This window comes from Gorilla gorilla, chromosome 7 (genome assembly GCF_029281585.2).
Source record: "Gorilla gorilla gorilla isolate KB3781 chromosome 7, NHGRI_mGorGor1-v2.1_pri, whole genome shotgun sequence".
In the NCBI taxonomy this organism is placed as follows: Eukaryota; Metazoa; Chordata; class Mammalia; order Primates; family Hominidae; genus Gorilla; species Gorilla gorilla.
The window spans coordinates 49,112,835-49,140,274 of NC_073231.2; the positions used below are offsets into that span (position 1 = coordinate 49,112,835).

Below are 27,440 nucleotides of genomic sequence, written 5' to 3' on the forward strand. Positions count from 1 at the left end.
CCTGTAATCCCAGCACTTTGGGAGGCCAAGGCGGGTGGATCACGAGGTCAGGAGATCGAGACCATCTTGGCTAACACAGTGAAACCCCGTCTCTACTAAAAATACAAAAAATTAGCCAGGCGTGGTGGCAGGTGCCTGTAGTCCCAGCTACTCAGGAAGCTGAGGCAGGAGAACGGAGTGAACCTGGGAGGCGGAGCTTGCAGTGAGCAGAGATCGCGCCACTGTGCTCCAGCCTGGGCAACAGAGCAAGACTCCATCTCAAAAAAAAAGAAAAGTTTTATCTCATATAATTTCCAAAAGCCAAATTTATATACTCTCTGAAGTACAGGCTATTTGAGTTTCTTAAATATAAGTGTATCATTTATTGATAAGTTTATGGGGCTGTGGAAGAACTTCAGAAAGCTAGGTTTCTGAGGAAGATCTTCCTGCATGTGACTTTGGGTCTGAGGCCTGAAGTTACTGTATGGTCATCAGGAGAAAGGGTGTTCTAAGCAGAAGAAGCAGTAAGTGCAGAGGCAAGAAAGGCTTTGCTGTTTGATGGACAGAGGCCAGTGGGACCAAGCTTAGTGATGGAGATGGAGAGTCAGTGAGATGTGGTCAGGGATGAAGGCAGGTTCCAAAGGGCCTCCCAGCCACACACAGTCAACAGGGCTAATCTCACTGCATGTGCCATGGGAAGTCATCGGGGGACCACAATGGAGGAGATGAGAAGATCTGATTTACATTTTACTTTAGCTAAGTATGAAGAATTAATGGTAGTGGAAGAAAAACGGGGGTCCAAATAGGAGGTTGTAAGCAGTGATCTGAGGCACCAGCAGTAGAGATGGAAAGAATTATTTGGACTCTGGATTACATTGCAGGTAGAGAACTGGATTTAGAAATGATTTGAATTGATTGGAGTGGTGGGTAGTAAACAAGACAGAGAAGTGAAAGATGATTCCTGTGTTGTCCTGGGCAACTGAGAAAATAGTCGTATATTTGTTGAAATAGTAAAGAATTCAATCTGGAGGGAAGGGAAAGTTCAGTGTTGGACAAGTTTCAGATGCTTATTAGACAACTGCTTGGACAAGGCAAGGAAACCACTGGAAGGTGAGCCCAGGGCACTGGGGGGACTAGTCAGTACAGGAGATGGCAGATTCACAGTCAACATTGCACAGATTAGGGTTAGAGGCTCCTCGGAGTCTCTTAGCTTGATTTCTTCCTAAACATTTTTTGAGCACCTTCCTTGTACTGAACACTTGCGGTCAGCCTGTTGTCTCATTGCCTGGAGGTGTCTTTTCCTGGCCAGGTGACTTTTGAAGATGCATGGTTTAGGATGTTGAATTGTAGCTGGAAGCATGCAAGGAAGTCTACTTAATGATTTCCTCATTAGAAATCATTACAGTTGATAAGAATTGGCTCTCAAATCTGATCATCAAGCTTTGTAAAAATGTGATTCAACAAGAATTCTTCCAAACAATAATAATAAGCAAGCTGATCAGAGTGTCTTGCAGTCCTTTTGTTTCCCCCAGGGCACTGAGGAGAAAAGTCTTAAAGTTGTTCAGTGACAACACTTTTTAGCAGCACAGATTTGGTGGTGTTCCTGGGCATTGTCAAAGGGAGCATGTGGCTGAGCCTTACTCTACATGTATATAAAGAATGAATGCCTGACAATGTGATCGCTGTTCTGTCTCTAAGGGAACCAGATACTTGAGAAGTAGCTTAGTCACAGTAGCTTAGGCAACTCAATGAGTAGGCCATTCAGTAAGAGGACACAGGATCTGGTTGATATAATGCAAAATTAGGGCATGTTACAGCAATGTGTACAAAAAAAAAGTTTGAGAATGTCCCACCTTCCGTGTAATCCTAGCTGTGGGAAGAAGGCATGTTGGGTGTTATAAGAAAGTCTTGTTTTATAACAAAGGTGATAGGGACAAAAGAGGGTGCTGGGCACAGTACAGCCATGGCTGAGGAAAACAAGTAATATGTTAGGAAATTGAAGAGCTTGTGAGTGCTACATAAACCAGGATGTTTTAAATAGTATCTGACCTAGCTGTTTTTGTTTAATGCATTTTTAAAAGTTGCTTTAAAACTAATAACAAATTCCAGAATGTCATTGAAGAAAACTATTCTTGGGTTATTTTTCATCGAATGGTCTCCTTATAATAAACAATGTAATTCAATTATTGTTATCAAAGTGCACACCCAAAACTTGTATTTCAAATCAAAATTGTGCTGATGTCTCAGGCATGATCCCCCTCCTGTGGGAGGATTACCCAAGATATCTACACTCAATGCCTTGTTTGTTTCAACACTATCTTTTTATTGTTTAATGTCTGTGTCTCATAGTGATTTGGGCTAGAATGGATCTTAAAAATATGGATATTCACTTTTCATTTTCAACAAAAAACAAAACATGAACACTTAAGATAGCGTAAAGCTTAGTATGTTTAATCATAGGCCCTATTAAGAACTTTCTATATGCCCAGCATTCATTTAATTCAACATTAATGCTCCAAAGGTGCTATTATCAAGCCTATTTTATAGATGAGAAAATTGAAACGGGAGAGGTTAGAGACCCAATGTAATAAATACTCAGCACCATGTCTAGCATAAAAAAAAATTTCAACAAATACCAGTTATATTTGAATGTAGGTGAAGCTTCACTGTCAAAAAAAAAAAAAACAAAAAAACTTGAATTCCTGCATAGTGGCCAGTGAGTAAAATGGTGGCAGTGTCCTCAAATTTATGAATTACAAGTATACGCTATGCCTTAGAGTGTGATAGAAAGAGGATCGGATTTGAATTCAAGTAGATCTAGACTCAAATCCAAGCTCTGACTTTTCACCTCTTTGACCTTAGGCAAATTATTTATTCTTACTGAGCCTCAATTTTCTTATCCATAAAGCCAGCTACGTGACTTGCGGAATTGTTTTAAAAATTAAATTGTATCATGAATTTGGCCCAGCATGGTGGTTTATGTGTGTAATCCCAGCACTTTGGGAGGCTGAGGCGGGTAGATCACTTGAGCTCAGGAGTTCAAGACAAGCCTGGGTAACATGGCGAGAGTCCATCTCTACAAAAAAAATACAAAAATTAGCTGGGTGTGGTGGCACATGCGTGTAGTCCTAGCTGCTTGGGAGGGCTGAGGTAGGAGGATAGCTTGAGCCTGGGAGGTCAAGGCTGCAGTGAACTATGATTGCACTACTGCATTCCAGCCTGGGTGACAGAGTAAGATCCTGTCTCAAAAAAAAAAAAAAAAAAATTGAATTGCTCACGAATGTAAAAGTCCATGCACAGAGTCTTATTAATGGCAACAACCGATAGTAAGAAAGAAAAGCATGTGTCACCTATTGAACTTGTAGTTGCTCTCTAGAGTATTTGTTTTATAATTCACTAGGCTTCTAAGAGGATCTCACTTGTCATAGTGAGTTTAGATAAACAGCCTCCCTTGTGGGTGTGTTTCTGTGATCATTCAGTACCTTGAGGAAAGAAAAACTGAAAGCAGTTTATATCGCCCATTTCATCAGAACAGCTCAGTTCGCCAGTAGAGATTGTTGTTCCTACTCTGCTTTAGGGGACAACACAACTCCAAGCTCTTTTGGTGGAGGATTTTCTTCCATGGTGGTTGATGAAGAAGCTGAACTCTTAGCATGGCACCAGAGCAGTAGGACACCAGTGTCCTCACTGGGTTGCAGGAGATCTGGTTACTTAACCAGGATGATCTCCCTTTTGGAACCTCCAGACCAAGGGTTGGCAAACATTTTCTGTAAAGCAACAGATAGTAAATATTTCAGGCTTTGCGGGCCATTTGCTTGCCATAACTACACAGTTCTGCCTTAGTAGTGCAAAAGCAACCATAGACTGTACGTAAATGAATAAATGTGGCTGTGTTCCAATGAAACTTGATTGAATGCTCCCAAATTTGAATTTTATATAATGTTCATGTCTTATGAAATATTTTTCTTTTGGTTTTAAAAACTCTAGACCGAGGATTGACAGACCATACCCCATAGGTCAAATCTGGTTTATGGTCTGCTTCTGTCAGGCCTTTAAGAATGTTGTTTAAGTTTTTAAAGTGTAATTTAAAAAAATAAAAGCACAAGGAAGAATGTGTGTCAGAGATGATATGGCCTGCAAAGCTGGAAATACTCCCTGTCCCTTTAGAGAGAAAGGCCGTCTGCCTGCCTCTGCTGTAGGTGATGCTCTGAGCTTTGCACTGGTTCATTTTCCTCCTGCCTTCCGGGACAATTCAATGACAGCAACACTGTGACTAGACCATGAACTCAATGCAGGCAGCACGTACATGCACCTGGGGCCCCAAGGAAACACAGACCCTCACGTGAATTCATTAGGGTAGGTGAAATGGCTGTTACAAACAGGTCTAAAATATAATGGCACAAACAAAAGAAATCTGTCTCTTGTTTAGTTGTCTAGAGTGGGGATGTTCCAGGTTGCTTGGTTTGGGCATGGTTTGGTGGTACAAATAATAGTAGTGTCATTTTCATCATGCAGCTTTTGAAGCTTCTGGGATCATTAGCATTCAATCCCCAGGGGAGGGGGTGGAGGCAGGGGCAGTGTGAATGGGAGGCTTTGTAAGCTAAGCTGAGACAGGCACACACCTCTGCCTGTGCCATTGACCTCAGTCAAATGACCCAGCGCAGGGGAGGCTGGGCGATTCAGCCTTCCTGTGTGCCCAGGAAGAAACAGAGAATGGGTTTTAGTGAACAGGTAGCACTCACAGCCCAGTTCTCAACTATTTGACCAATGAGTGAAACCCAAAGCACACTTTCAACCCACCTTGCAGCTGTAGCCACACTGACAGAGCCAAGCCCCAGGCTATGTGAGTGGTGGCTCTGGAGTGATGATGGCCAATCTAATCCCAAAGGACAGAGCCCTGATTTTATTTTCTTCCTTGTATATCAATGCCAAGTTAGATAAAAAGGATGAAATAATATATGTGTCTATATATGAAACCTCTGGATGCTGTAAAGTGACATAGAATCTAAACTCTCAAAACAAACAGAAGCACATTTTTTCAAATGCCAGCCAAACAGGCATGCTTCATCTCTCTTCTGGCCATATCTTGAAGGTTTCTCTCTTTTCCTTTAACAGCCAGCCCCTTCTGCCTCACTACCAGTAATATACAGCAGAAATGTACATTCTTGCTGTTTAATGGAACACAGCCTTACTGTTCTTGTTCATGAATATAAAAGGGAATGCAGTGAATGAACAGGAATCATCACAGCTCCTTAACCACTGCACTGGCCTGTCACCTGCAACTTTGGACCTCCCTTGCTCTGTGGCCTTGGAAAAAGCAGCCTATAAAATGGGAGCAATTACAGGGCTGTTAGGGGAACAATGTGAACCACCTAGAAAAATACTCATAAGTACTTCATGAACAAGAGCTATCATTTATTGCTTACTTTGGGGGTTCAGAAGAGGAAGCAGGAAACCATGCAGACTTTGTTGTTCCAGGCAGCAAAGAGGGAGTGGGAAACAGAGAATTACAAGTGGCAGAAATCATAAGCAAAAAGGGTAAATAGTGATAAAGTATATTTAGGGGATTAGACTTGGAGAAGAAGAGTAGCAGAAAATGTGTTGGATCAGTAATAAAAAGACTGCATCTTTATTCAACTTTTATGGTTTACACTGCTATCTCACACTTATTATCCAATGAACTCCTTTTTGCCAATAAGAAAAGTGTAGCTCAGAAAAATTAAATTATCTGTCCAAAAGGCAGATCCATCAACTGGCAACACCAGTCTTGTAATTGATCCAGGCTTAGAGAGAGCATTGAGTGCCAGGATTTCGTTCTGTGGGCATGGGAATGCCATGAATTAGGGACATGATGGAAGGACATGATGGCAATGGAGAGACATGCTGGAAGTGTACATTTGGAAGACCGATTTAATAGCAAGGAAAACTATTGTGCAGTCCTCTGGTTGAAAATAATAAAGGCCTAAAAAGTGGCTGGAACACTCTGTAGGAAGGAGGGAGGTAGGAGAGTCATTACAAATGAAATCCTGATAGGTCTTTCGACTGGATTTAGCTGTTTAGCCTTTCCCTTAGCACCACATGGGCCCCTTGGTGTTGAAGCCAATTTGGCCGGGTCCATGCTGGCTTTATTCTTCTTACTCCCTCTTTGTACCACTTCTTGGCAGTTGGCCCATGTTTGAGATTCACTGGGTTTTCTCCACAGTCAAAATTAGTCTTTGGAATGGTGAAGTTCTTTCTTTTATTCTCTACTTGAGTATTATTTCCATGGTGTTGAAAGGGAGCCTCTTAAGTAAGGAGAAAATTAACACAATGAAGTGTCACGTATCTAATCAGTAAAAATGACCTGATTAGCCCCACCACTAGTTTGAGGGGTTTGGGGATGTTTTTCCAGATCATTCAGGCAGTAGTTTAACCACGGTTTATTTTTTATGTGTATACAATCTCTCTTGGTAATCCGTATTATTTCTTAATTGGCAAGAGAATCACATCCAACTCCCAAAATCTGATATTTCATATCTAAGTAGCCCAGTGATAGGGCCTTAAACCTTGAAAAAAGTTAATATTTTATTGATGATATTGCTCCCTTTAGACAGGAGAAAACACAATAATGGAACCTTTGGGTCTCGTAAGTTGTACAGATCATTTGGATAACACTTTTGGTTATGTGTTTATGTGGGGTTTTTTTTATTTTTTAAAAAAACAATGTTTCAGCATAGTTTTTCCTTTCAAGATAGGAAGCTAATTTGCAAAGCTTAACCTTAATCCTTTCCTTGTGAGCAGCCAGCATGGGGTCTTAAAAATAAACCACTCGTGTATTCAGAGTGCTCATTCCTGTTTTTCAGCTTATTTTCCCCAAAAACAAAAGATCTTGGATGGGGAGAATTTTTAAATGACATTCAGGTCCTGTTTGTGGCTGTAATATTAGCATTCTAAGTAAGGAGTTGTTTAAGGTGCACTGAATGAGTATTTTTCTTTCATTTGATTGATACTGCCCAAAGTTTTGTCCTTGATTTGAACATACTTAACAAGATTTTCACATGGATGAATAAATCTCATAAACCTGCTCACATTGTTAGCAACACACCTCACTGGGCTACCACAACTCCCAGTAATTGCTTGCCAGGGAGGCTTAGCTGCCCATGTAGGATTAGTACAGAGAGAGTTTAGGAACCTTATTTTATTTTATTCCAGAAATTCAAAATGTAGGTGGCATATCCTGAGGAACTAGTCATGCTTTCTGAAATAGTTGCACTGTCTTCTGATAACTCCTATCTCAAGATTAATTATTTAAATAGCACTTTTTTAAAGATAATATATTCTTTGTGATTCAAAGTAGAATAGCAATTGCTAGGAGTTTGTGTAGAGTATCATCTCATGGATATAAGTAGGTACATATTCAGAGAGGAGAGATACAAAAGACATACATTATGTATTTAATGTACTTATAAATTGAAAACAATAGGATAAGAATTAAAAGGCAAAATAATTCCCTTTCCTTTTTATTTTTAGTAAGAACACCATAAGTACTTTGTAGAGACCAAGTCAGAATGCTGAAGCTACTTAAAATTGGAACAATGAGTTAGCCATTAAAATAGTTCTTAAATGTTGACTTAAAGCATTTAAATTAGACAATTTATATTGTGTGTTTACTTGTTTTGTTTTACTGTTAAATTTTTGCTTTTCAATTTAGAAAAATAGCATGGCCAAAGAAAATAAAGCTAAATGTGCAAGGGTGCATAAATAAAAACTAGAGCTACGTTAAAAATAGGAACAATTTTTCTTTTGGTGCTTTACTGGTGTATCTAGCAATAAAGAGAACCTGCTTCCTCATTAATATTTGATGCTATTTTTAATGGTTCTTATAATAAAACTAAAGTGACTTATTCTTAGATGACATCAGATCTAATGTAATATTTGTCACTTGTGGCATTATTAAATCAACAATAAAAATCTTGGGAACTATCTTTTAAAACATAGTTACATAAAAAGGAGAGATACTTTCATGGTTAGAAAATGGTTACCTTTAACGTTTCTAGAGAAAGGAGAAGAGATATTTTGTTTTTATACTCAGAAATATATTCTGGATCCTTCTAAAAGCCCCAAAAGAGATAAACAACAGGTTTTCCTTCAACTTTCTGTCTGTTTTGAGTCTCAAAAGACCGTGAACTATCTGAACTGAAAGTAAATAAAAACGGGTCAAGAAGATCATTTCTGAATCAGCCTCACTTCTGTGAGGGGTTGGTGTTTGCCACTAAAAATAGACTACATTGTCATTTGAAGCCAGGAAGTGAGAAGTGTTCATTTTTTCTTGCCTCTTTCTGATCATTTTAGTTCAATGTATAACTCTACCTTTCTCCAGCAGGCTGAATTGTGCGACTTTCATGAGTCTTACGTGTTTCTTTTATGCATTTTGCCAGAATACTGTGCTTAAATGGTATGGAGCCGGTAGAGAGCTCCAGGAATGGGAACTCACTGAACTGGTAAATGACAGCAAGAGAAGTTAGGACAGATACCAGTGTGTCCACAGGTGACTCTTGGTGCTCTTTGGCATCTGTGTAATAAGGTGACATGAACTGTGGTGGGCGGGCATCTCTAGTCTGCTGTGCGGGAGAGGGAGGATTGATTGTAGAAAGTCCTTAGTGGTACCAAGAGAATGTGATACGGCTCTGGCTTGGTTGACCATAGACAGAGTTCAGGGTAAAAAAGGTATTTTGTTGTTGCAGGGAGAAAGCTGCTGAATTTATAGGAAAAATGATGTGTGCTTACCCAATACTATCAGTAAAATAGTGTCTGGCTGCTTTATATTTTTCTTTAAAAAACACTATAAATTCCACATTGCAATCCTTTTCTCAAGCACTCTGAATGGGGTCACTAAGCAACTTTGTGACACAATTAGCTTCAGCTGTCCAGTTGGTCAAATTAGATTTTACCTCTTCTCCCTTCCTCAATGTTTGTAAGCTGCCTCACGAACATGACTACAACATAAAACATTTAACTTTCCATAGAGGTCAAGAGAATTGAGGATAAATACATACCGCCTTCAAAACAGTTTTCACAGTGCTTATTTACAAGATAGTTAAGATCAAATATCATGTACAAACACTAGAATTAGCAGTGCAAATGTAACTATAATAGTTCTCCACATAAATGGGCAACAAAATAAAATGAGCAGCATAAAGTTTAACTTAGTCACTAGAACAAAGCAAAATGGCATGTGAGAATGTACTCCCTTCCCCTCCTTCCTGGGGACCTAGAAAAATTCCTGGTGGTTTCTGTAGTGGGTAAGGTCCCCTGCTAATACCATGTGGTCTCCATGTTAGGACTACCCAAAGTATAAGACTCCACCATAGAAGTATCAGGTGGTACTCGGAACCTTAGGCTTCTAGCAGAGATGAGTTTCCCTGTGGATAAATGATCATTAAAAACATCCATGAAGTAATTCAGAAAATTGTACCACCAAATGGCACCCTTCTCAAGTTGCACACACAAAACCTCCAGGGTTATATGGACTCCAGTACCCAGAACACATGCCTGGCTGCACACCTCTCTCCTGCCTGAGTCACCATTTGTTTCCTGGCCTGACACTAATGAGTCATTCAGAAAGTCATTCTTTTATGATTTATAGAATACATAAACAGTAATGTTGTAGGTGCCTAGCCAAAATTTCTGCCTTCAAGGAGCTTTTAAATTAACAGAGGAGGCTGTTGGTAGGGGATGAATGAATCTTCAATAATAGCCTGTCATTAGGGTAAAACTATTCTAAACTAATGCCACTCTAAATCCACTAAGGGTAAAACTGCAGAATCTCCAAAGAAATAACAGTGCTAAGAAGGCAACAAGTCTCTCTGTATTATTCATGAGAGCCATTCTCTAGTAGCTACATCATTTAACTAGCAAGAAATAGCCAGTAATAGGATGTCAGATGATAACACTAGCATTGTGAATCAGAGAAAAAAAATCAGGATCCACAGGAGACATACAACCAAAAAATAAATGCCAGGAGCCTTAAATGAAATGTTTCTAGGGTTACTGCTCTTCTTAAATTACACCGGGATTTCTCCTTTGCAGCTGATCAGCATTGCAATTCAACACCGCTATTGCTAAATGTATGAGATGATCTTGTGGCTTCAAAAATGTAGGAGTTCCTCTGGGTTCCTGGAAAAGAATGTCCCATATGGTAAAAATGAATAGAGTGAATAGAAGCCAAGCATCGTCTGACGTACATTCTTGTGTATATTCCAAATCCTCACTTATATCTGGGTACAGATTACCCAAGTATGCCCTAGCACCTTCTTTTCAATAAAAGGTGATATGCTGAGGAACTTTGGCAGGCTTTTGCATTATGGCCTTTAAAATGTTTTTGGCATTTTAAAAGTATGGCTTGCACGTGTTTTAAATTTTCAGAATAAATATTTTTAATCCATAGTTTCACCACCAAAAACAGCCAATCTTGTCTTAGTGAATATTTTTATATTTTTTTTTAACTTTTCATTATAGAAACTTGCAAACATAGAAAAGTAGATAGAATAGTATGTATAATGAAACCCAGTGTAACCACTCCAGCTTTAACAAATATCAAGTCCTAGCCAATCTTGTTTATGTATATCTTTATCGTATCCCTCTGCTTCCTGGTCCTGTCCAAGGACGATTTTTCAAAACAAATCCCAGATATCACATTATTTAATTTGTATAGAGTTGAGTATGTATTTAGGAATTCATTAAAAGAATTGTTTAGAATAGAAGTAATAAATAGTATTCAGCACCTTAGCCATCTAGTGAAATTAAAAATAATTCTGTAATATCATTAAATGTCTAACCAATAGTTATATTTAAAATTATTTTTTATTTTTTATTTTTTTGAGATGGAGTTTAGTTCTTGTTGCCCAGGCTGGAGTGCAATGGAGTGATCTCAGCTCACTGCAACCTCCATCTCCCGGGTTCAGGCGATTCTCCTACCTCAGCCTCCCATGTAGCTGGGATTAGAGGCATGCGCCACCATGCCCAGCTAATTTTGTATTTTTAGTAGAGACAGGGTTTCACCACGTTGGTCAGGCTGGTCTTGAACTCCTGACCTCAGGTGATCCACCCACCTTGGCCTCCCAAAGTGTTGGGATTACAGGCATGAGCCACCGTGCCTGGCCAATTTTTATTTTTAATTTTGATATACACAAAAAAAATTTTACCTTCTTAACCATTTTAAGTATACAGTTCAGTAGTTTTAAGTACCTTCACATTGTTGTAAAACCAATCTCCAGAAGTTTTTTATCTCTCAAAATTGAAAGTCTAAACCCATTAAACAACTCCCCATTCTCCCCTCCCCCCAATTCCTGGCAACATCTATTCTTTCTGTCTCTGTGTATTGCAGGTACCCTCATATAAGTGGAATCATATAGTACTTCACTTTTTGTGACTGGCTGGTTTCACTCAGGACAAGGTCCTCAAGGTTCATCCGTGTTATAACATGTCAGAATTTCCTCCCTTTTTAAGGTTACATAATATTCTGTTGTATGTATATGCCACATTTTATTTTTTTCATATATCTATCAATGGTCATTTGAGTTGCTTCCACCTATGACTGTTTTAAATAATGCTGCTGTGAATATGAGTATGTAAAATGTCTTCCCTGCTTTTAGTATTTTTTGGGTATATAATCAGAAGGGGAATTGTGGGATCATATAGTAATTATATACTTAATTTTTTGAGAAACTGCTGTACTGTTTATCTTAGCAGCTGCAGCATTTTATGTTCCCACCAGCTGTGCACAGGGATTCCAATTTCTCCGCATCCTCATCAACACTTATTATTTTCTGTTTTTTGTTTTCTGATAGTAGCCATTCTAAGGGCTGTGAGATAATAACTCACAATGGTTTGGGTTCACATTTCCCTCATGAATAATGATGATGAGCATATTTCATGTGCTTTTTGACCATTTGTATAACTTCTTTAGAGATGATCCTTTTCCCATTTTTTAAATCAGGATTTTTTTTATTGAGTCATAGGAGGTCTTTACATATTCTGGATATTGACCCCTTATTAAATATATGATTTTCAAATATTTTCTCCCATTCTGTGGCCTGCCTTTTCACTGTTGTTTCCTTTGATTATATAAATTTTTCATTTTGATGTTTTGAATTTATTTTCTTGGTTATTGCCTTTGCTTTTGGTGTCATATCCAAAAAGTCATTGACAAATCCAATGTCATGAAGCTTTTCCTATACCATTTTATATTTTAGGTCTTTCATTTAGGTTTTTGATCTATTTTGAGTTAATTTTTGCATATGGTGTAAGGTAACGATTTACCTTGAATTTTTTGCGTGTGGATATCCAGTTTCCCCAGCACCGTTTGTTGAAAAGACTATTATTTCCTCATTGAATGGTCTTAGCACCCTTATTGAAAATCATCTTATCATACATGTGAGGGTTTATTTCTGGTCTCTCTCTATATTCCATTGGTCTGTACATCTGTATTTTTGCCAGAACCACATTGTTTTGATTACTGTGTCTTTGTAATCAGTTTTGAAATTGGCAAGTGTAACACTTCCAAGTTTGTTATTTTTTAAAATTGTTTTGGATCTTCAAGGTCCCTTGAGATTTCATATAAACTTCAAAATGGAGTTTTCTGTTTCTGCAAAAAAATACTATTGGGGATTTGATAGGGATTGCATTAGATCTGTAAATCACTTTGGATAGTATTGACATCTTAACACTATATCTTTCATCCATGAACATGGGATGTCTTTCCATTTATTTGTATCTTCTTTAATGTTTTTAGCAATAATTTTTTAAAATTTTTCAGTGTACAAGTGTTTTCCCTCCCTATTTAAGTTTATTCCTAAGTATTTGATTTCTTTCATTTCTGCTATTGTAAATGGAATCATTTTCTTAATTTATTTCCTGGCTTAGTCGTTGTTAGTGTATAGAAACACAACTGATTTTTGTGTGTTGTTTTTTCATCCTGCAACTGTGCTGAATGTATTCATTAGTTCTAACAGACTCTGTGTGTGTGGTGGGGGGCGGAGCAGGGGGAGGTCTTTGGGGCTTTCTACACACAAAATTATGTCATTGTAAACAGATATCATTTTACTTCTTCTTTTACAACTTTGACGCCTTTTATTTGTTATTCTTGCCTAATACTTCTGGCTAGAACTTCTATGTTTTGTTACATAGAAGTGGCAAAAGCAGCCTGGTTGTCTTGTTCCTGATCTTAGAGGAAAAACTTTCAGACATTTACCATTGAGTATGATGTTCGTTGTGGGCTTTTCATATATGAGCTTTATTTTGTTGGGTAATTTCCTTTTCTTTCTAGTTTATAAAGTGTTTTTCTCCAGTAGTTTTGTTTATTTACTTTACAGTTTATTATATGTCTCCTAAGTGTCTATAATCTATAGATTCTCACTCAATCCCTTTTTATAAACCTTGTGTATTTCTGTTGAAGTAACCAGACTGTCTGTCCTATAGAGTTCCTGGGAGTCTGGGTTTTCTTGACAGCAACCCTATTGTATTATTTAACATGTTTCTTTGTCCTCTGTATTTCCTACAATCTGATAGCTAGATCTAGGAGCTTGCTTAGTTAGATTCAGTTTCCTTTTCTTTTTTTTTTGGTCAAGACTTTATAGATGGGGTATATCCTTGAGCATCTAGTTGTTGTTTTTAAAACTTCAGTATTCCCGTTGGAGAAGCTCCTTCAGCAGTCCATTACAGAATGTTTTTACTTATGCTGTACATTCTTTCATTTTAGCTCTAAGGAGGTTGACTAAGAAGAAAACTCAAGAGTTTGGAAGTTTTATAAACCACAGATTCTTAATTGATCTGAATCAAATATATGTAGCCTTGCTGCCAGAAAAAAAGACTGACAGTTCCTGTTGCAGATAATTAGCTCAGAGCTATTTTTGCTGAGGTGAAGTTTTGAGATGAAACTAAACCACTTGCTGAATTTTTATATTTTCTCAAGTATCAACTCTTCTTGAATAGCTCTACAGTATTATTGCATATTTTTGATTAAGGCTTCCTCGTTACCTTTAGTGGACAAGTAGGTGTCTTGAGTGACTCATGCTGAGTCACCTGGCAGGTGCCACATTCCTTTGTTATCTTTTCAATAGTGTGGTGAAGTTCAATTTACCAGCCTTAGTTTCAAGTGAGAGAACTAACTGATAGGATGAGTGAACTAACATGATTAGTCTATAGCTATGCTTGGTGGCTAACTTTAAAGGCAGATTCCAGCTATCCTACTTGAGGACATTTGCTCTACAGGTAGTTTCTTTGTCTCAGTGTAAGAATAAATATTTATTAGAGATTTATATACAATCTAACATGCTAATCTTGACTGGGAAGTAATCAACTATTTACATTACAGAAATATGCTATACTCACATCAGAGAGCCAAAGAATAGACCACCTTTCCCCTATATAATCAGTTTGATGATTCAACCAAACTTTCTATTTGTGGGAGAAGGATCCTTTTTTATTTTTTAAATAATACCCCCAAATTTTAAACTCTTTATCTTCTTCCTGGAGTGGGCACAGTCCAAGTCACATGCATTTTACCCTGAGCGGACAGAATACCAGGTACTTGATACAGATACTCCAGAACTGATACTGGAAGGCTCTACTTCTCTTTAGTATTATGGTAGCTGATATTTTATGTTAATTTGATATTCTTAAAGTGCTTTCACAAATTTATCCTTCGACTTGACCACAGACAAAACCTTTCTAAAATATTATGTCATTCCTGAAATGCTAAAGTATTGGATCATTTTATGATCACTGAAAAATTTCAGGGACTTTACATTGAAGGCACTAAATTTGGACTCTATGTCAATAATTCTTGTTTATAACCATGTATTACTGGCATACATTTGTAGATAAACTTGGTCAGGATCAAGATGTTGCCAAGACCTATTCCCCCCAGTCATTTGTTAGTTGATTGGATTTGGGCTAAGCTTAAGTACCTGTTCACAAATTGTCACTGTTAAATGATTAAATGGTATAAGCAGAAAGGTATATGTGACTAACTTAAAGCAATCACATGACATGGCTATGCAAGTAATTGATTTTTTTGAAGAATACTTCTGGGTTTCAGTTGAACTGGTGCATTGCTCAGATCCCATCTGAATGATCCTACCTTCCTCTTAGTTCCTAGATCTTCAGAGTATAGGACACCTTTTGCCAGCTTCCTAGAGTTGGGTCATCTTTCCTGGTGATAAAAGCTTGGTTGACATCTTTTGGAAGAACCAGTGATGGCCCCTTCTGGGAGTGCTCATGTTGCATCGTCTAGTTTAACTTCCACCTAAATTAGGTTTACTGATGACTGAGCTCTTAAAAATATGGTCACCTCAGAAACAATTGGTATGAGGAATTGTATGAACATTCTATCGAAAGTGCCTTGAGTAGTAAGTACAGCGAAAGTCTAGTTTGAATGTATGACTCCTTTATGGTAGTGCTGCAGAGATTGAGTGTGTTAGTCCATTTTCCATTGTTGTAAAGGAATACCTTTACTTTTTAGTAGGCACAATACATATAGCACTTCATAAATTTGAATTTACCAAGATTCTCACATACACAGATGAAGGCATTGTTGGAAGCAAATGACTTAGCCCTGCAAAAGCAACAATGCCTTCATCTGGTGTGTGTGAGAGTCTTGGTAAATTAAAGAATCAGAAGTGCTATATGTATTGTGCCTACTAAAAAGTCCATTTTTAATGATACTTGAAGTTTATCACATGCCTTAGCTCATTGATGAAACAAAGCAGGGCCCCAAAAGGAAATATCCTAGTCCTCTGATGATCTAGTACACACATGCATTTATATACCCCTTTCTTTTATTTACTTCAAACCCAATTACAGATTTTCAACATTTGAATTCAAAGCTGACAGACATTATTCTCTCTAGAGACTGTATTTAATGGCATTTCAGTATTTCTGTGCACTGCTTTTGTCCAGAATATTTTTCCTTTTTAACATTTTAATCAAGATCTACTGTGATAGCTGTGATGAGGATTAAAAAAAAAATCAATAAACAATTCAAGGTAGTGGACCAGGGTTGATGCTGGTGATTTGGGTACATGATGAAAATTTTAGTCTCTGACAGCAGTTCTGTGTTGTAGATACAAGAGAAAGAGACCTTGAGGCAATGGAATAATTAAAGACCACTTGACAGAGGATGAAGGCAAAACAATTGTTTTATTCCTGGTTCTACAGACACTCAGCCAATTTCATCATTATTTACTTTTTCTACATAATGTTACTTTGAATTAGTAGACATAATTTGCCTTTGATGTACTGAAAACAGCCATGGGTAGCCTAGGATGACAACAAGTTCCTTCACTTCACTTTAGTGACTTTAAGTAGACATTTGCAATTTAATATCATATCCAAATAATTTCGGAGCAGGGTTAGATTTCATTCTTGTGTGTGGGCGTGAAGTTAGATGTTGTGTATTGAGTTTTGTTTGGGTGAAGAACAACTTAAGAAGGCTTCCACTAGAAGAATTTCCTGTACATAAGAACTATAGTAAATGTACAATTTCTTCGTTAAACAAGAAAATTGATAAAACAGTTGAGTGTATTTTTTTTCCTTTTGAGCCTCTTCACTGTACTGTTCAATTTCTACCAGAGAAGTAAATTTCATGGCACATAAGAACATATTTTACAAAATGGTGTGATACATACCACTACTGAGTTTACAAAATCAGTGTTATGCTGACCTTATGGTAATATTATCCACTTCATTAAATAGAAAAGTAAGGCTTCTTATGCAGCTATTCTAAGAATGAGCTCTTCCTTAATCAGGTAGATAGCATTTACTAGTGAACATATTTAATGTTTAATACTATCTTATGTAGATCAAATGAGATTTTCAGATTCAAGTGCCCATTTTTTCCGTAGGCTAGATCATTAGGAATTTTTTTTTCACTGAAAACACTAACAGCTAATGAAAGGTAAAATTTAGTATTTTCTTCTTTTCTTCACTGGAATTATTTGAAATATTCTCTATTTATTGCTTTTCATTCATTTATTCCTCCACCAAAGTTTGGGAAAGCCTTTATGACATGCATTGTGTTGAGTACCAAGGATATACCGATAAGGATATAGGGATAGGAAAAAACAAGGAATCATAGCCTAAAGCTTAAAATGTTGTTTAAAGGCTGTAAAGAGAGAGGAAAATCTAATTGAACAAAACATTCTACACGAAATAGAAACAAAGCCTCCCACTATGTTTTTTCAGAGGATTGATACCCTCTTCTTGATTCTGCAAATAACAGTTTCATACTAAAACTAAAAAGAAAGAAAACCATACTCTAAATCTAAAAAACAGGAGGAGGAAGATACAGGGATTAAACCCCTGGCCTGCCGAGACAAGAACACATAGAGCTGTGGTACCAGCAACTGCGGAGCCCAGCCAGCAAGAATCAGGGAGGTGGAGCTGCGGAACTGGGAAAGGGGCCCAGCGGGGAGCGCTGCCTGCAGGGATGGAGATGTGAGTGTACAGGCTCCATCTGAGACCACGGTTTATGAACCTGTGTGGACAGATCCTTTGCCCCAGTTTAGGCCTCTGCCTAGTTGTGTTTTGAGGAAAGGATTTCATGATCAAGACAACAGTTTGAAAAATCAGAAACAGGCCATCTTGAATATGTAAGCAAAAGTTAGACATATATGGGTCTTTTGTACTTGTTAAGTGTTTGAATGTTTTTTGAAAGAGATGAGAGGCTGGAATGAAGATAGCGACAACCTGGGAATAGACCCCAGTGAAGGAGACCATACCAAATATCTACAAAAGACACAAGGCTAAGGGGGGGGAAAAAAAAAACAAGAAAGCAAAGAACAATGGCAATGACAATAAGGGAGGCTGAAATTTATGGTCCGAGTGACAGAATGTTGAAATTGATTCAATATGGGGCTAAAAAGAGGTGGCTAGGAAAATGCCAAGGTCTGGGTTGGTAGGATGCCATTCCTCTAAAGAATGAATACAGTAGGTGTCCAGACGAAATGTGATGACTCCAACTTGCCACACATTGAGTTTCAGGTGCTTTATGGGACATCTAGGTGGAAATGACCAATAAATAATTGATATATGAGCCTCCAGTTGAGATCTAAGATCTGATAGAGGGGAGTGGGTGGTGGTTGAAGCCATCAGTGTGCTTGAGTCCACAAGGTGATCTGAACAGAATGAGAGATGGAAGGATAAGAATAAAGTCCTAGGAACCAACGTCATTGATATGGTTTTGCTGTGTCCCCACCCAAATCTCATTTTGAATTGTAGCTCCCATAATTCCCATGTGTCATGGGAGAGACCCAGTGGGAGATAATTGAATCATGGGGATGGTTACCTCCATGATGTTCTCATGATAGTGAGTTCTCACGAGATCTGATGGTGTTATAAGGGGCTTTTCCCTGCATTTGCTCTGCACTTCTCCTTGCTGCCACCATGTGAAGAAGGATATGTTTGTTTCCCCTTCTGCCATGATTGTAGGTTTCCTGAGGCCTCCCCAGCCATGCTGAACTGTGAGTCAGTTAAACCTCTTTTCTTTATAAATTACCCAGTCTTGGGTATGTCTTTATTAGAAGCATGAATGGAATAATACAGACATTTAACAAGCAGATGATGTATACATAGATTCTAGGAAAATGCCCATAAAAGATTGCTGTCATAGAGGAGAAATGTCAAGAAGAGAGTAAACAGCAGTGGCATATGCCACAGAAAGGCCACGTTTTGAAAAGAATGAGAACATTTGGCAATGAGATTGACTTAAAATGAGATGTTACTTTGAAGTGGAGGCAAAGCTCTAGATAATTTTTTGAAAGTGATATAACAAAAAATGGTGTTTTAAAAGAAGTCCTTTTATAACTGCAGCTCTGGAATTTGTTATTGCAAGAAAATTATGTATTATAAAAATAGTAAGATTAAACTAAAGACCTGGTGATTTTAACATCTCAGTTTTGGTTTAAGAACGTGTTTTTTTCCTTGTTCTTAATATGCCAAAATAAGCCATCAAGCCAGAGTAATTTATTAACTGTTCAATGTTAGCTTTTTTCACATTTGACTTGTACTTGTATGAGACTTTAGAAATTTTAACGGTGTTAATGTATTAGCTATTATAATAGGAAAATAAAATCTAACCTCAATATGAGAACTCCAGTTGCTAGAATATGTAAGCAATTCCATGAGCAGAATTATCTATCTGTCTTTCTGCTAGTTTCCTCTTGGGTAAAACACTCAGGGTGAGATGGCTTTGCACTCTGCTTGCTGGGTCATCACGCACAAATCACAACCCTCTAGGAACTCCGTGCTCTGTTTCTAAAGTCAAAGAGTAGGTGTTTTCTAGAGCTCTGCCTTTCAAACTGTAGATTGAGACAGGGCTGTGAAATGGACAGTGTCAGAGTATATCCACACAGTGAGCAAAATCTTGCTTTGGCAAATATATTTCAGCTGTGTGTGTGCGCACATAAGAGAGATTCTTAGATCCCAGTGTTAACTGTGTTTTTTACTGAGCATTGTGGTTCAAAGATGTCTGAAAAATACTGCTCTCAACTAGAACCCCCTTCCTATTCTAAAATTGTCTCATTCCAGTTAGCTGCCAGACTGTTCTCTTGGTGTAGTAAATGTTTCAAAACAATATCTTGGAGTGGCAGGTATAAAAACTGTTGAGGAATGACAGCTAATAACAAAAGAGAATAACATTAAGAGGTAAATAAGACCAACATCTGTGTTGTATTTTACCACTAGACTGAACAAGCCTTTAAAATTTATTAGTATTCTGACTAGCAAGTCATTACTGTAATTTATGAAGAAAAGTTAAAGTATGCTATATATTAACGAACAATAGAGTAATTCTTTCAATGGTCATATAAATAAGCAACCGTATCAAGGAGAAATAATACTTTTTCGAAAGTAACAATACTATGGCACATAAATTTTAAAATTGGCAATTAAATAAATGTGGTGAGGCTCCATCCTTGTCACGTAAAAAGATTCATTGACATGGTTATGAGACAAGTCAGGGTATTTTTATTGGCCTGAGCTAGAGGGAATAAACACCTTAGTCAGGTGTTTTGTTTTAGACACATCTGTTTGAGCTTCCCCTACAGGTTAATTCAGCTGTAGGGTCTATTTGGGCATTTGCTTTTTCCAGCATGCCTACTGATACTTAAACTCCTTGTGAATGAGCAATTTCTTATAAATCCAAGAGTAAATGAGTTAGTTTTTCTTTACAGTAATTTGTAAACTGTAATTCTCCTAAAACCTATGAAATTTCATAGAATTTCATAGATTTCAGGTGTATTAAAAAGGGACAATTTAAGAATGCTAAGGAGTATGAATGATCATACACAAAATTTGAGGGAATCGTTTTCCTTTGTCCCTCCCAGCAGAACCCTTAGACACTCAGCCTCTGCATCTTTATTTCCTCTCTGCCTTCTTATCAACCCTGGGGTGTTTGCCAATATAACCCCTGATGTTTGGCAATACTATGTCCTCTGCCTCCCTTCCACTGTCAGTCAGCTGGCAGAAAAGGCACAGGCAGGAGAGGAACTGAGGTGAGTGAATTGCACCATCCTGCCATATTTCACGTACTCTGTTCCTCCTCTAGGGCTGCTGGAAGGTAGAACTTGGGCCACACTGGAGAGGTGGGGGCAGTGCTTAAGGGGGTGGGATGTACGGTAGGGATGTGGGTAGTGCTGGAAGGGTGTGGGTAGTGCTAAGGGGGTGAGAGGTGCTAGAGGGAAGTGAGCTGTGCCAAGAGGGTGGGAGGTGCTGGAGGGATGTGGGAGGTGCTGGAGGGATGTGGGTAGTGCCAAGAGGGTGAGAAGTTCTGGAGGGATGTGGGAGGTGCTGGAAGGGTGTGGGCGGTGCCAAGAGGGTGGGAAGTGCTGGAGGGGTGTGGGCAGTGCTAGGGGTAGGCGGTGCTGGAGGAATAACCAGGTTGGGTTGGGTTGACCTCCAGGCTACAGCAGATGGGCCCCTGGCAGGTGCCCAGCGAGGCTCCGCTCCCATCTCCCACCCTTTCCAGCCCCTGCCTCTCCTAACTGTACAAACATGTACGATTCTGACAAATGAAAGACAAGAATTTTTTTATTAGTCTATGTGAGAATATTGTGTTTGCCATCTTTCTCTCAGATTTATTAGTGAACAAACCAGGCTCGATGAGAGGATGACACCTAAGTGGGAAAGCAAAGGCAGGGTCTGGCCTACAGTCTAGGCCTCCTCTCCCACCACTTCTTGCCACTTCCCAAACTTAACAGGCATGGCAGATGTTAAAGAGTAGGGGTAACACACGGGCATGTCTAGATATTGGAGATAAAGTTAGAGTGTTCAGAAAACAAGGTAGATAGTGTACAAAGTTGACTTTGGGCAGTATTGAATCAAGGTCTTTTCTTTGGATTGTATGTTCTTGACTCTAAGACTCAAAGGCACGTGACACACATATCATGACACATGGCATACCCGCCCAATGGGGCCTACCTGAAGGCAGTTTCTCTGCTTACAATCCCCCTGGTTACATAATGATGCAAGGAGATTCCATACTTATTCCAAAGGTTTGCCATGACAATAAAATAGTATATCATAAATTATTGCTCTTTGGGAAAATTGAAAATGGCATACATATGAAAGTTGGTATTATTAATAGAATGCCAATAAACCCTTAAAAAATTCATTTTATAGCCTTGTATACTTCCTGGAAATGTTATCTTTCATCACTTCCTATACAGGATCTTCAGCCATGAACCATGTTGCTTCTTGGATTTGATACACAGTAAATACAGGATAAAACTGCAAATACCTGCATATCCCCCAAGTTCATTTCAGTGCCAGTAGATGTCATCAGGATGGCTTGTAGGGAGAGGCTGGCTACTCACTGCTAATGTCCAACACTTGAAGTTTTAGATAGAAGCCACTGTGCACTGTGGAATGTAGCACTGCTCTCTGAGTATGGCATGGGCTGTTTGATGCCCGTACAGTGTCATGTGAATCTTAAGATCAGCTCCCTGAGCTGGACAGTGCCTGGTGGGGTCAGAGTGGCCATCACTTCCTGCTTTGAGTACACTTAAAATTGACAGGTTGAATAAATACAGATAATGATAGAGAGTTATCTAGATTAAAATTACTATGTACTACCCTTCTGAAATTAACCTGTAGTGCAGGGCTGTCCAATCTTTTGACTTCCCTGGGCCACACTGGAAGAAGAAGAATTGTTTGAGGCCACACATAAAATACACTAACACTAATGTTAGCTGATGAGCTAAAAAAAAAAAAAAAAAAATCATCACTTAGGCCAGGCACAGTGGCTCATGCCTATAATCCCAGCACTTCGGGAGGCTGAGGCAGGCGGATCATGAGGTCAGATCAAGACCATCCTGGCCAACATGGTGAAACTCCGTCTCTACTAAAAATGCAAAAAAATTATCTGGTCGTGTTGGTGTGCGCCTGTAGTCCCAGCTACTCAGGAGGCTGAGGCAGGAGAATTGCTTGAACCTGGGAGGAGGAGCCTGCAGTGAGCTGAGATCACACCAGTGTACTCCAGCCTGGGTGACAGAGCGAGACTCTGTCTCAAAAAAAACCATCACTTAAAACATAGTGTTATAAGAAAAGTTTATGAATTTGTGTTGGGCTGCATTCAAAGCCGTACTGGGCTGCACGCAGCCTGCAGGCTGCAGGTTGGACAAGCTTGCTATAGTGTATCTATTTTCTGATATTTGTGACAGTGCACTTAGATGCTCTTAATGGATTGTGGTGTAACATAACCAGTGGCTACTTGATTCACTGAATTTTTTGCTCCTGAAATAGACATAAAAAGTTGAATTTCCTTTATTTTATATGTCTAAGTAACCCTAGATTTTAAATTTTAAAAAAGTAAAGAGTTTTTTCTTCAGTATGTAAATCACCATCAACATTTGGGGCTCTTTTTATAAAATAAGTCCCTGAAGTTTGCACACAGTATAAGTCATGCACACTAAAATAAGCAGCTGTTGCCCAAGTCTCTCTCTGTGTCTCTTGCTTTCAGCCTCTCCCAATGCCTGCTTCCTCTTAATGAGACACTCTATTTCATGTAACCTGAAGTATACATGTTCTTCACCTGTCATATTCTTATTTTAGGATCCACCCACTTCAGTTTCCCTTGGACTGCGAATGGAAGAAATGATTTTCAACTTGGCAGACACACATTTATTTTTTAATGACTTAGAAGTAAGTTCTAATTTTTAATACATATTTTTGCATGTCTGAAAATAGGTGATTGGTTTTAAAATAAAGATGGGATATTATTTTTTAATATATAATTGGAATAGTGAGACAGAGGTTTGTTGGTAATATGGCAATGTGTTTTGCCTTCATGGGATTTCTATTTTGCTTTACTTTGGCTGTTGATTTTCAGTTAGATCCTACATGACCAGTAGTAAAGATTAAAATTTGATTTCAAGAATCTTAAACTTTGTTGATTATCAGAAGCCACATATTTCTCAGTTACATAATCACCACTAAGATATGTCCAACATAATTCGTAACACTTGCATATGTTATGTCAGATTCTTTTTTTCTTTGAGACTGTTATGTCAGACTCTTACTGTATTAGGACCGATGCTTTACTTTCTGGCTGATCCAATTGGTAGGAAGATGTTTCAGTCTGGCCTCTGCTGTTTGGGTTGCCAGGACTGCTTATGTCACACTGCTGTTAATTTTATTGGTCCATTATGATTTCAGGGCAGACTCTTGTAAGATGGCTAGCTGAATTCTTACGGGCACTGACAATCACAATGGTCTTGGTTAGCAGCATTCTTAAGAGTAGAGAATGTTGTTTTTCATATCTCCATTATGAGAAAATATGACTATAACTACATTTCGTTCTCTTCTGAATAGAGACAGTTGTTTATTTAAATCCCGCTGTTAAGCAAGCTTGTGGTAGGGCTGCCAACAGGCATTAATCATCAAGTTGTTGTTTTGTTCGATTTATAAATGTATGTTATTTCAGACAGGAGAAGAATCTGAAAGATTCAAATAGAACTTTTACTGATCAAAGTTAATTGGCAGCAGTTGGCCTTTAAATATTTCCTGATGTTTCCCTTTTCAAAATCAAGCAAAATGCACCTTATTTAATAGATGAGCCAAAATCATTTGAAAAATGCCAGTGTGTGACAGAACTTAAATGCGGTTTGTTCAACATCTGTCCTGTATTTTGATTTCTTTTCATCTGCAATGAAACTACTCAAAGACGAATTGGCAACTTCCAGTGCAATAAAGTTATTAAATATGCTTTATTTTTTCTCTTCCTTAGTGAAAAATTTATTTTTTCTCTTCCTTAGCGAAAAATTTATTTTACACTTAAGGGTAAAATACAAAATTTTTTTGCAATTTAAAGTGTTTTCCTCAAGAAGAAATTACATGTAAGGCATTACTATTTTTTTAAGGTAGAAATATTCCCATTGAGTGACAAGTTTAGAATTAATTGCCTTTAGAAACACGTAATTATCATACATATTTTCAAAAGCTGTTTCTGATTGATAATTGTTTTCACTTAGAGAGCAGCACAAAAAATTCCACATTTTACTAGTATGTTAAAAAATGCGTTTCCTAAGTTTCCATTTGTTTCTAAAGATACAGAGTAGACTGATTTTTTTTCCTGGGTACAACCTTCTTACCTTTATTGATGTTAATAGGTGTTAATAGCAAACATCAAGAAGAAATTTGTAGTAATTTCCTATTGTTTTAAAACTCTGTACCTTCTTAAAAATGCCAAAACTTGGCTGGGCGTGGTGGCTCATGCCTGTAATCCCAGCGCTTTGGGAGGCAGAGGCAGCTGGATCACCTGAGGTTGGGAGTTCGAGACCACCCCGACCAACATGGAGAAACCCCGTCTCTATTAAAAATACAAAATTAGCTGGGTGTGGTGGCCAATGCTTGTAATCCCAGCTACTCAGGAGGCTGAGGCAGGAGAATCACTTGAGCCCGGCAGGCAGAGGTTACAGTGAGCCAGAGATCACACCATTGCACTCCAACCTGGGCAACAAGAGCAAAACTCTGTCTCAAAAAAAAAAAAAAAAAAAAAAAAGTGCCAAAACTTGCTTATACAGTGCCAAAATTAGGTGGTGAAAAGTGAGATGTTAGGCAGTCATAACTTGTTATAATATAAACCAAAAAACTTCCAAACTCAATTTCAGTGTAGTATAATCAGATTTTTGTTTATTGACGTTATTTACACTGATTATATAGAGACTGAAATACTACTCAAATATATTAAAAGCTCTAGGTTTTTAGAGTATAGGAGATGTATTTTTTTCTGTAAACCCAAATTTCAAAAGAAAAAGAAAAACCAGCAGTCTATGAAGTTACTGAAATACCAGATTCTATTTTTGGCATGAGGACTATTCCTTAGTAGAGGTAAAGTAGAAAAGAGAATGAAGGTATAATTCAACCAAATATATAAAACAATCATGGAAAAATGTTTAAGCTTGTAGCCTTACAAAAGTTGATTTTATGTTAGGGATATTAACAAAAGTATAAATGAAAGATTCATTTAGTCTGTCTTTGGAAATTGTTTACTTGCCCTATATTTGTACAATATTTTAAAAAATAAATTGGTTTTTTACTTATTTCAATATTTTTTATTTTATTTTATTTTTGAGATAGGGTCTTGCTCTGTCATCCAGGCTGGAGTGCAGTGGCACCATCTCAGCTCACTGCAACCTCTGCCTCCCAGGTTCAAGCAATTCTGCCTCAGCATCCCAAGTAGCTGGGATTACAGATACACACCACCATGCGTGGCTAATTTTTGTACTTTTAGTAGAAATGGTGTTTCTTCATGTTGGCCAGGCTAGTCTCAAACTCCTGACCTCAGGTGAGCCACCTGCCTCGGCCACCCACCCAAGGTACTGGGATTACAGGCATGAGTCACTGCTCCCAGGCCAATCTTTTATTTTATATTTTTGAAATTCAACAAACCTGGGACTGGTCATTGCAAATATGTTTCCTTCAAAATAAAAAGTAAAATTATTTTCTGGCAAAAAAAAAATGTCTATTGGCATAATGCTCCTAAGAACACCAGAATTATCTCATCAGGGAGAAGTGATGTGGTAATGCCTGATTTCACACTCCAAGTAGCAATGGATAGTGGTAGGGGACATGAATATTTTAATATATTTAAGTTACATGTTTTTAGCTTTGTAAGGTCTATAGCATAAGTAATTTCAAGGAGCTTAATAGTCTCTTGGTTAGCTTGAAGTATGATGGCTGAACTCTAATTGTTGACTTTTGGTCTTATTTTCTTCTAAATCTTAGCTTTTGCCAGCTATCTCTTGGTATAATTTGGTTAGTTCACTCCTTGCTTAATAAGACATTCTGACTAGTGAAATACACCCCCTCTGTGAGGGGCTTTCAGTAACATTTGTCATATTATGAATCAATGTACATGCTTAAAATGGTTATTAGGATATGATTTAGAAAATTTAAGGTATAATTTTTGAAGTACTTTAGAAATATCTTAATCGAACTCTAAGAACTAAGTTAATTCGTTTTAGTTTCATAAGTCTTGTTTGTAATCTCACTTAGTGACTTCTTTAATTTAAAGAAAATCACAATTTATATCAATTCTGTTGACACACCAGGAAAAAAAAAAAAGGAGAAAAAAATGTGTTCTGTACCATAAAAAAATGTTTGACGTATGAAGGAACATGAGTGACAGGGAGACATAATTATCTTAGGAAATAATATTTTCCCCCCAAGAGAAGCGTTTTGACTTTAGTTCCGTAGTGTACGTCTGGCTTTCCTATTTCTAAGTCTGACTAACGTCCTGCATATCATTTTACAAAAAAACTCTCCATGTGCAATACGATGATGCCTATATGGAAGTCATTTTTTATGAATGACAGAATGGAACTGGAGGTTTTTTCAGCTTCTTTGGTAAAGTATGACTCTTTCTGACTGGTTGGAAAAGGAGTTCTTTCTGTTAGCTTTTTATTGAAAGGCAACCTTCAGAGTGAGGAAAGGCCTTCAGCATACGATAATATTTCAGTTTAACCTGCTGCTGGTCAGTTCTCCTGCTGGATTTTTCCACAGTTAGAAGAAAATATTTTATGAAGATGGATACAAGTCTAAATAAAAATAATGCTTTAAGTTCATGTTGAATTTTCTTCTTCTGTCTGGTTAAGGAATATGATTTCACTGGCATTATGGTTGCCATCCTAACCCATGTTGACAGAGTGACCTTTAAGAGTCAGCAGGAACCAGGTCTCTGGTCTCAGGTCACCCGTTACCCCTGAAGAGTAAGGATTGGGAAGAGTGGGAACCCTCCTCTCATGTCTGTGAGATGGTGGCACATGAAACTATTGCACATACCACGCTCACCCTGTTAGTAGCAAAGCTGTTCTAAACTCCCCTCTCCACTCTTTCAGTGCATTGTTTAGTTGGAGCAGACCAGAGCATTCTTTGCATCAAGATTTACAACATGAATATTCCTTGGGGCCTTCAATATGTAGACT

General features: G+C 38.0%; 1 protein-coding gene across 7 annotated transcripts in view; it reads left to right on the forward strand.

Annotated features, from left to right (window-relative positions):
* EYA1 (EYA transcriptional coactivator and phosphatase 1) overlaps positions 1-27,440 on the forward strand; it is a 331,367-nt gene that overhangs the window by 260,979 nt on the left and 42,948 nt on the right. For all 7 annotated transcript variants that reach the window (XM_031014148.3, XM_055349601.2, XM_055349602.2 and 4 more), the window contains one exon: positions 23,068-23,157. In XM_031014148.3, coding sequence (XP_030870008.2) covers positions 23,068-23,157 — 90 coding nt within the window. The remainder of the gene's footprint in view (positions 1-23,067; positions 23,158-27,440) is intronic.